The 10,470-nt window shown below is 43.0% G+C and overlaps 1 protein-coding gene across 2 annotated transcripts; it reads right to left on the bottom strand.

Moving 5' to 3' along the window:
- Positions 1-6,558: 6,558 nt before the first annotated feature.
- On the bottom strand, positions 6,559-9,768 carry Cd1d (CD1d molecule). Of its 2 annotated transcripts, XM_029538111.1 has the most exons (7): positions 9,699-9,768; positions 9,356-9,444; positions 8,814-8,997; positions 8,247-8,525; positions 7,507-7,785; positions 6,791-6,887; positions 6,559-6,701 (listed from the first exon to the last, which is right to left on the bottom strand). In XM_029538111.1, the coding sequence occupies exons 1-7, from the start codon at positions 9,757-9,759 to the stop codon at positions 6,680-6,682; spliced, it is 1,011 nt and encodes a 336-aa protein (XP_029393971.1). In that variant the 5' UTR covers positions 9,760-9,768; the 3' UTR covers positions 6,559-6,679. The 2 variants fall into 2 exon arrangements, with proteins under 2 accessions (XP_029393971.1, XP_021051654.1); XM_021195995.2 differs by lacking the exon at positions 8,814-8,997 and having other exon boundaries at positions 9,172-9,444.
- Positions 9,769-10,470: the final 702 nt, after the last annotated feature.

Genomic DNA, 10,470 nt, shown 5'->3' with positions numbered 1-10,470 from the left:
ATGAAAGAGAGGAATCCGGAAGAAGTGAAGAGCAACCAGAACGCTCTTTTTACTATAAATTGTAAGAAATTAATTATTTAAATTGTTTTGTGAATTTGCCGTAGTTCAGAACAAACACAACTGCAAATGTGCGTACCTGCCAGATACAAGCTGTGGGCTTTGTTTTTTGGGATTTGCACTGAACTAGAAAGCACACTTCCTGCCCAATCAGAGGCTCTGGAGTTTGTTGGCAAGTATAAAGTCCAGCACCAACCTGGCTGTACTCATTTTTCAAGTTAACTAGAAAAATGGAGTGTGTGTGTGTGTGTGTGTGTGTGTGTGTGTGTGTGTGTGTGTGTGTCACACACAGATTTTAAAAAGTGAACGCAAATATCTTCAAATGTTTTCTACCTTAGATACAAACCTGCCAACTGATGATAACTCCAAGGGCTCCCAGTTTGTGGCTTTTTAAAAAATGTTCTAAATGCCATAATGACCATTTTAGGACACAGTCTCTATGGAAAATTTGCATTAATGACTGAAAGGTGGTTTTTCTTTAAAAATAAAATAGGATGTAAGATGAAGAATGTATCCTGAGATTTTACTTGTGTAACAGTATTTTAAAATGAGAAGTCACAGTATGTATCTATTGGGTTGAAGAAAGAAAAAAAAAAAAAGAACCCTATTCTTCTTGGGTTATTTCTCTCAAACACTGCTATAATTTGTATCTGGAATGGACCCCAAGGTGCTGAAGAAGGAGTATCTTGTTCTAAAGGAAACCAGAAGACTGTCTCACAGTCAGCTAGGAGGAGGGTCTCAAAGCCACACCCACAGTGACTCACTTCCTCCAAGGCCACAAGTCCTAATAGTGCCACTCCTGGGCCAAGCACCACACCTACCCAGGCAGGGAAGCGCTATTTCACTTTTCTTTCAGATTATAAAATACTAGGCACTAGTTACTAGTTAGCTTGTGGGGTTTTGGTTGCTTGGTTGGTTTGGTTTCAGTTTGTTTTCTTTTTTAAGACAGGGTTTTTCTGTGTAACCCTGGCTCTTTCATTCTGTGGGCCAGGGTGGCCTTGAACTCAGAACTCTTTGCCTCTGCCTCTTGAGTACTGGCGTTAAAGGCATGTGCCAGCATCACCCAGAGTCATCTGTATTAGTCAGGGTTCTCTAAAGGAATAGATCTGGTAGAATACATGTTAAAGTCAGATTTATTAGAGTTGTTTATAGGCTGTGGTCTGGGTAGGCCAACCATGGGCGTCTCCTGATGGAAAGGCCAAGAATCTAGTAGTTGTTCAGTCCATGAGACTAGATGTCTCAGCAGTTCCAATCTGGTGCTAGAGTCCTAGAGGGTTCCTAAGGAGCTGCCGGTCTTTAATCTGTGTTGGAATCCCAAAAAGTAGGTTCTAAAATGAGCAAGGAATGCCTCAGAAACAAGCTGGATGGATCTGCCAGTGTGCTGGCTAGGATTATGTCATCTTGACATAAGATAAAGTCACCTGAGAAGCTTCAAATAAAAAAATGCTTCCATAAGATCAAGCTGTAATCAAGCCTATAGAACGTTTTCTAAATTAGTGATTGACTGGGTTGGGGGGAAGAAACAGCCTATGTGGGTGGTGCCATCCCTGGACTGGTGGTCCTGGGTTCTGTAAGAAAGCAGACTGAGCAAACCAGTAAGCAACATCCCTCCAGGGCCTCTGCTTCAGCACCTGCCTCCAGGTTCCTGCCCTGTTTATGCTCTTGCCCTGACACCCTCAATGATGAACAGTGATATGGAAGTATAAACCAAGTCAACCCTTTCCTCTGCAACTTTTGTTCATAGTCTTTTGCTGCAACAATAGAAACCCTAACTTAATCAATCAGTGAGGGTAAGAGCAAGCAGATATGGCCCCCAGTTAGAGTGGGTCTTCCTACCTCAAATGATCCAATCTAGAAAACCCCTCACAGATACCAGCTTTGTGGCTGGGGTTTGGCTTTTAATTTATTCTAGGTGTATTCAAGGTGACAACCAAGATTAGCTGTAGCAAGAATATCTTATGTATTGTATGGATGCATCTCCTGTCGATTAAAGAACCTATGGCCTATGACTTAGGCAGGAAATGGGAGGTAGGGCATCAGGGAAGGGAAAGAATACTGTAATAGAGTAGGCAGGAAATCTGTCCTGGGAAGCTGTGAGGAGACAGATAGACGGTACCTGAGCACAAGTAACCAGCCATGTGGCAGAATGTAGGTTAAAATAAATGTGTTATCTTAAGTCATGGTTCTAGCCAGAGTAGAGCCTAGCTTCATGGCCAAGGTGTTTGTAAATATATTTTGAGTCTGAGTCTTATTTCTGGGAACATGGGAATGTGAGGAAGAACCAGATCTTAACCACAACAATTTACATGTGTGGACATGTATGTGCCCTACTGAACCCCTGTAGAGGTCAAAAGATAACCTGCAGGACTAGGTTCCCTCCTTTTGCCCTGTGGGTCCCATGAGTCAAACTCTGATGAGGCTTGGTGGCAGGGTCCTGTACCCTGTGAAATCTTTTGCTGGCCCAAGGTAACTGGATTTTATGGGAGGCATCTGCTTGCTTCAGCATCATTTATTAGTGACAAGAAATGAATCAGAAAAAGAAGAGACTGGGAAAGTAAGGCAGAAGGAGGCCTATGGCTAGTCTCAGACTGGTCATGCTGCAATTGGAAACTGGAAGTCAAGAATGAGAAAAGTGTAGCAGCAAAGAAAATCTCTGTTTTCTTGTGATAATGAATGCACATCTCTCTATTGGAGTGTCAGTGCATGTAAAGCAAGTTTATTCAATGCAGGTGTGCTCAGTGCAGGTGTGCTCAGTGCAGGTGTGCTCAGTGCAGGTGTGCTCAGTGCAGCTGTGCTCAGTGCAGGTGTATTCAGTGCAGGTGTGTTCAGTACAGTTGTGCTCAGTAGGTTTTCAGAGAATTTTTCCTATGTGTGGGCTGAAGGCCTTTCTGTGCTTTCACTGATGTTAGAGGGAGGATGCCCTTTGTCCTATTCACCCTTAACACATACACACACACAGACACACACACAGACACATACACACACACACACACACACACACACACACCTTCAAATAAAAGTTTCTGGGTTCTCTTTTTTCTTTTAATTTACAGCATGTAATAGGTGAACTGATTAACTTTTTCACAAACACCAATTGTCCCTTGAGAAGAAACAACTTTACTGTGTTACTGGGACATTTCCATATCTTAACAAGTGTCAATGAGTTTACACATATGCAAAGAGAAAAAAATAGTGGTTTTAGGTATTAGAAATCCAAGAACAACTGAAAATTCTAGCTATTACTAACTCATCTCATTTAAAGCATGATAATTTAAACATGATAATTTTATAAAAGTATAATATGTTAATAATTTTCACTAGTGACAATTTTCTAAAAACTTATGAAGAAAATTTGTTTCTATGATATTAAATCTCCTGTTCTTTAAAATAAAACCTTTTCTTATATCTTATGTTTCTCCTCATACATTAACAACAAAAACAACAACAAAAAAAAAAACAGAAAAAATTACCAAACAAACAAAAAACCCCACTAAGAAGAGAAGATATTGCTCCTGAATATTAAAACGTGCTAAAATATTAGGAATATTAAGGCCCAGCCTGTTGCTTTCTTTATTGAAAGATCTTTTGAGATTACACAGCAAAGGTTCTGGATTCTTTTTAAAAAACAGTATTGATGGACCAGCTTGACTCCATCGTAAGATTAGAGACATCTTATTAGGAGGTCAAAATAAGCTCATTTTTGTTTTCTGTAAAACTTGAATTTGACCAGATCTTGGCCTGTCTTCTAGAATCTGACATGTTCCATACCCTATGCCCTGGCATGCACTCTGATAAGATGATCTTCCAAATAATTTTGAAATGCTCAGTCAAGTTCCTTCGTAACTAGAATTCCTCTAGAAATCCCCCAACCCATGAAAACGCCAGTCTCACAGTTTTAGGAGGCTATATGAATCCTACTCTCTCCTGTGGGCAATGCTATTTTTTTCAAATCCTGCTTCAGGGAGATAGCTGTACCTAACAGAAAATAAAACTTGAATAATGGTCTTTACTCTTGTTTGGCTAGGTTAAGTTATTTGTGATATAAAAGGAAGTATATGATATTAATATAATATGCAATATACATTTTATTTTAAAATACTTTGAAAATTGACAGTTCATTTGATTTACCAAGTAAGTTTTTTGAGCACGCTATTCTAACTTGTTTAGCTCAAGTGACTATTTTTTATTAATTATTTTATTTATTTACATTTCAAATGTCCTCCTTCCTGGTCCCCCCACCATGGGGCCCCTCACCCCATCTTCCCTCCCCTTCATTTCTAAAAGGGTGCTCCTCCACCCACCCACCCACCCCCCACCTCAACCTTCTAGTGTCCCCTTTCTCTGATCCATCAAGCCTCCACAGGACCAAGTGCATCCCCTCCCACTGAGGCCAGACAAAGCAGTCCTCTGCTACATATGTGAGGAGGGCAAGAACCAGCCCATGTATGCTCTTTGGTTGGTAGCTTAGTCCCTGGGAGCTCTGAAGCATCCAATTAGTTGGCACTGTTGTTCTTTCTATGGGGTTGCAATCCCCTTCAGCTCCTTCAGTCATTCCCCTAACTCTTCCATTGAGGTCCCCAGGCTCAGTCCAATGGTTGGCTGTATCTGCATCTGTCTCAGAGAACAGTCATGCTAGACTCTTTGTCTGCAAGTACATCTTGCCATCAGCAATAGAGTCAAGGTTTGGTGTCTATGCCTGGGATGGATCCCAAATTGGGGTGGCCTCTAGATGGCTTTCCTTCAGTCTCTGCTCCATATTTTTGTCCCTGCATTTACTTTAGACAGGAACAATTCTGGGTTAAAATTTTTGAGATGGATGGGCATCCCCATGCCTTAACTAGGGACCATGTCTATCTATTGGAGGTGATCTCTTCAGGTTCTATCTCTTCACTGTTGGACATTTCAGCTAAGGTCATCCCCATTAGGTCCTGGGAGCCTCTCACATCCCTGGTGTCTGAGTCTTTCTAGTGCCCCCCCCATTCCCCACCCCACACTGCTGCATATTTCTATTCATTCTCTTGACCTTCTGGGCTTTTCTCCCCCCATACCTTATCACCCGCCTTTTTTACCTCTCCTACCCCTCTCCCATCCAGGTCCCACCCTCCCTTTGCCTCCTGTGATTATTTTGTTCCCCCTTCTAAGTGAAATTGAAGCATCCACACTTGGGCCTTGCTTCTTGTTAAACTTCCTATGGTCTGTGAGTTATATCATGGGTATTCTGAACTTTTTGGCTAATATCCACTTATCAGTGAGTACATACCATGTATGTTCTTTTGGGTCTGGGTTACCTAACTCAGGATGATATTTTCTGTTTCCATCCATATGTCTGTAAAATTCATGATGTCCTTGTTTTTAATGGCTAAATAATATTTCATTGTGTAAATGTACCACATTTTCTGTATCCATCCTTCCATGAAGGAACTTCTGGGTTGTTTCTAGCTTCTGACTATTACAAATAAGGCTGCTACAAACATTCTTTGTTATATATTGGAGCATCTTTTGGTTATATGCCCAGGAGTGGTATAGCTGGGTCTTCAGGCATAACTATTTCCAATTTTCTGAGGAACTGCCAGATTGATTTCCAAAGTGGTTGTAACAGTTTGCAATCCCACAAGCAATGAAAGAGTGTTCCTCTTTCTCCACATCCTCACCAGCATCTGACGTCGCCCATAATTTATTCATAAATCACCATCGTAAAAAATTATATCCTCAAATTCCTACCTATTGGTATTTTTCAAAAATTATCTGAAAAGTATATGAACATTTTCTGTAGTTTTAGCTCTAAATGGATGTTAGTTAATCTTTTAGTCTTTACTTCATTTATGGACAAACCATCTTCTTTACAAACCTCAAGGTAGTGCCAGCCCTGCTCCATTACTGTATTGGAATTTAATGTTCTTTTCTTTTTTCTTTTAAATTAAACCCAAATAGAGGACCTCATGGAATTCTTTAACTGCCCATTCAAAAAACTATGCAGTAGGGAAGCAAAGTGGTTATTGAGAGTTCATCACGTCACATAATGTGTCACCAATATATTGTGTTAATTTTTTTAATGTTCCCCAAAACAAGTTCACTCTTTATTTTATTCTTAAAAGACAAGTGACTAAAAAGTAGATGAGATATTATTTTAGGAATTTTGTCCAAAATAGATGCTTTCCAGTCTCAGAATCCTAGATTCAATAAAACAATAAAAACTTACACCTCATAGTTTTTATTTTTTTCTCACTGTAGTAGATACTTTTCTTAAGAGGGTCTGGAGAGATGGTTCAGTGGCTTAGACCACACACTGGCCTTGCAGAGGACTAGAGTTGGTTCCTATAGTCTATATCAGGCTGCTCGGGCTGTAACACCAGCTCCAGGGAAACCACAGGCTCTCCTACTTTTAAGATCACTAGTATTCAAGTGCACAGGCACCACCCCCACCTCACTCCGCACATACATGTAATTTGAATTAATCTTAATTTCATTAGGAAGTGATGTTCCTAAATTTAAAAAGAGCGTTCTGGTTGCTCTTCACTTCTTCCGGATTCCTCTCTTTCATNCCCAGATCCTGAGCAGACCAGGACTGANGTNCTAGAACCTGGAAAGTCTGAATTTCAGGAGAGGCAGGTGTAAGGAAGAGTCACAGGATGTCTTGATAGGAGCTGGAAGGAGAGAGAGGCCATTAGGAGAGAAAAGGAAGGAATAAAGGAGGGATGTTGAGGGNAGGAACGCATGGACAGGGGAGGCTCACCTTCTCCTTCTCCAGATACAGTAGGCTGCAGCGCCCACCACCACCAGTGTGATTAGTACTATCAAGACGATCAAGCCCACTGATGCTTGTCTGCCACCTGGTTTGGAAGAATACAATGTATCTCTCAACAAAGAACGGTACCTGTTTCGAGTTCCCTGGTCTAATTTAAAGTCTATCCTTTTTATTTCTCATGAGAGTAGATTGACCATTTCTTGTCAGGTTCTGGCTACACGCTATCCAAATGGGTGTGAATCTGTCTAGCTCCCGTCCTTCCTGCGTGAGTCTGGGTAGTTACCCTACCTTAGCATCAACTTCNTCATTCTTAAACTCAAAATAACAACCCTTGCCTCAAAGCTAAGTGACAAGTGGAACTGAAGCAGGGGCAGCAAAGTGTCCAATGCTCACTCAGGACACACCCAGTATACCGNAGCTATGCCTTGGGCCTTGGGTCCTCTCTACTGGGGAATGGATCTTCCTGAACTTCTTTATTTGCCACTGACCTCTGGATCTTTTTAGTTTCTGGGTCTTCTTTCTTCTTATGCATAGAACATCTTACCTCAAGTCTTTTGGGGTTTCTTTTGATCTAGAATCCCCTGCTTCTGTCTCTTCTATAATAGTTAGGGGCTTCATTTCTGAATCTAGGTTTGTTCAACTCTCGCTCCATGTTTGATGGGTACCTCTGCTCACTGGCAACCCNGGCTCCAGTTCTTTCTTACCCCAGTAGAGGATGATATCCTGCCCTCCTAGGCTGCTGTGCTTCACCCTGCAGGCCAGGCCAGCTTCCTCTCCAGCCTCCACATCCAGGGTTGCTTGAAGATACCAGGTCTCATCAGCATTGGGCAGGATGTCACCTCTGTGAGTACCCTGTTGNTCCTGGTCACCCCGCATCCACATCACNCCCACAGNCTTTGGGTAGAAGCCNGAGACATGACACACCAGCTGCAGATGGCCATGTGCAGAGCTGGGGACACTGGACAACCAGGCCACTGGCTTCTCTGTACTCATCAAGGGAATAAGAAAAAAAAATTTTTAAAGCAAGAATTTTTATATTAGGGGCTCCAGGTCTCCTATCAAGTTCATGCTTCACACAGGCCCACCTCTGGGGATGAAGAGTTGCCTATTAGTTTAATCCATTTGTATCCCTCTGGCTAGGAAGACCATCCCTGATACTTCTACCCGCCTCCCTGATCTGAGCCCCCTGTAGCCCTCCTCTGTACTCTGGAACAACCTGAATTCAGCTGATACAGCCTGCCTCAAATATGGCATGGCTCAGTTTTCANCCCCGGTGTTTATTTAACTCAATTTATAGAACCCAAGAGTGGCTGTCAGTGAGAAGAAGACACCCCACAGACCTTAATCCTCTCTCCCTAGGCCTTGCCCTTCCTCTACAGCTGACAGTGATGGGAAAACCTAGGTGGATCCAAGTGGAGAGCCAGGGTGAAAATAGCCAGCTGACCTTGCTTCTCTAGGTCTGACTTCCCTGCCTCTAGGAGACCACGGACAAATTGGGGCCAGGTGTCATTCAGGAGCATCTGCACCATTATATTCGTCCCTTGATCAGCGTTGAGCACTTTGATGGGCAAGTCTAACCAAGATGGGGCTCCTGGGACAGTCTGCCAGGATGTTCCCCAGAATCTCANGACATATTTTCCTTGAAGTGCTACGTGTAAAAAGCTTTCCGAAGCATTCCCAGGGTACATTTCACAGCCCNNAGACAACTGGATCTCAATGGGATCTGTAAGGAAGAGTGGGCAGAAACCAAAGAGTTCATGATTAAGGGGTTTGGAAGAAAGGAGTTGGCATGAAGATTATAGTTAGGTGCCNGTTGAGGGAAATGATCATGGTGTNCTAGAGCAGAAACGGGCTATTTTCAGAAGGGACAAGGATTACTTTTAGACAGAAGTGAAAATCATAAGGGTGGACAGAGAAGAGAAAGAAGCTCATCACTATGCCCACAGTTATCCCGTTGGAGTTCTGGATCACTCGTGCCCACTGGGTTCAGGGTTCCAACCCCTCCACTCACAGTCTTCTTTAGGTGACATCATTTTGACTAATTCCTGTATGTCCCTGGTAAAGCTGACTCGATAGACTTGAAACATATGCTGCAACGTCTCCCACTGCTGGTTACTCAACTTGCCCTGGGACCATGGCTTGGTGAAGCTGATAGTGTCTGAGTCATTACTCCAACTGTGTGTCTGCAGATCCNCTAGAGCAGAAACGGGCTATTTTCAGAAGGGACAAGGATTACTTTTAGACAGAAGTGAAAATCATAAGGGTGGACAGAGAAGAGAAAGAAGCTCATCACTATGCCCACAGTTATCCCGTTGGAGTTCTGGATCACTCGTGCCCACTGGGTTCAGGGTTCCAACCCCTCCACTCACAGTCTTCTTTAGGTGACATCATTTTGACTAATTCCTGTATGTCCCTGGTAAAGCTGACTCGATAGACTTGAAACATATGCTGCAACGTCTCCCACTGCTGGTTACTCAACTTGCCCTGGGACCATGGCTTGGTGAAGCTGATAGTGTCTGAGTCATTACTCCAACTGTGTGTCTGCAGATCCNCCAGCCAGACCACACTGTCTGTGCGGGACCAGCTTCTGTTGGCAAAAGAAGACATCTGCAGGCAGCGGAACGTATAATTCTTTTGCTGGACTGGAAACAAAGGAAAATGAAAGAACTTAGCGAGTGGGCTGTCTGTGGACAGACTGCAGTAGAAAAAAGCTCAGCTTTAGCTGGGCTTGCAAAGGAGAGGCAGGCTCAGTGTAGTTCTGAGCTGTGCTCTGCTCTGAGCCTGATACATACATTGCTCCTCCCACTTGTTGCTGCAAGCCAGGAAGCCCACCTCCACCCGCCCACTACTGCACAGTGCTTCTAGCCAGCTTCTGTGTGCGCTTTTACTCACTCACCTTCAGATTGTCCCCAGACCTGTAGGAATGCCCACAGCAACAGGCAAGGTAGGTACCGCATAGCGCCAGAGATCTACACCGTCCTGGGCTCAGACTTCTGTGCTTTACTCTGCCCCCTGCCTGGTTCACAAAGGCTCTGGGATTTTTGATGCAGAGAGACTGTCAAACCCGGAAGGGCGGGCAGGCAAGATTGGTAAATTACTGTTTGACAAAGCCAACCCCCCTGTTAGTTGAGAGTTGGAGGGTTTTGTTTTTTTTTTTTTTAAACAAACAAACAAAAAACACCTTTCTTTCCATTATACTAAAGAATGAGGTTGAGACTGTTTGCTGTCTCAATATCGAAAGCAAGACAAAGTTGTATTTGTGTTACAACTCCGATGGTATTAAAAATGCAAGGGGATACAAAGAACTCAAGAAGCTGGACTCCAGAAAATCAAATAACCCTATTAAAAATGGGGTACGGAGCTAAACAAAGAATTCTCAACTAAGGAATACCAAATGGCTGAGAAGCACCTTAAAAAATGTCCAATCATCAGGGAAATGCAAATCAAAACAACCCTGAGATTCCACCTCACACCAGTCAGAATGGCTAAGATCAAAAATTCAGGGGACAGTAGATGCTGGTGAGGATGTGGAGAAAGAGGAGCACTCCTCCATTGTTGGTGGGATTGCAAGCTTGTAAAACCACTCTGGGAATCAGTCTGTCAGTTCCTCAGAAAATTGGACATAGTACCACCAGAAGATCCAGTAATACCTCTCCTGGGCATATACC

This window comes from Mus pahari, chromosome 4 (assembly GCF_900095145.1).
Source record: "Mus pahari chromosome 4, PAHARI_EIJ_v1.1, whole genome shotgun sequence".
NCBI classification, from domain to species: Eukaryota; Metazoa; Chordata; class Mammalia; order Rodentia; family Muridae; genus Mus; species Mus pahari.
The sequence above is the reverse complement of the archived record's forward strand: the minus strand, read 5'-3'. Positions and strand labels throughout refer to the sequence as shown.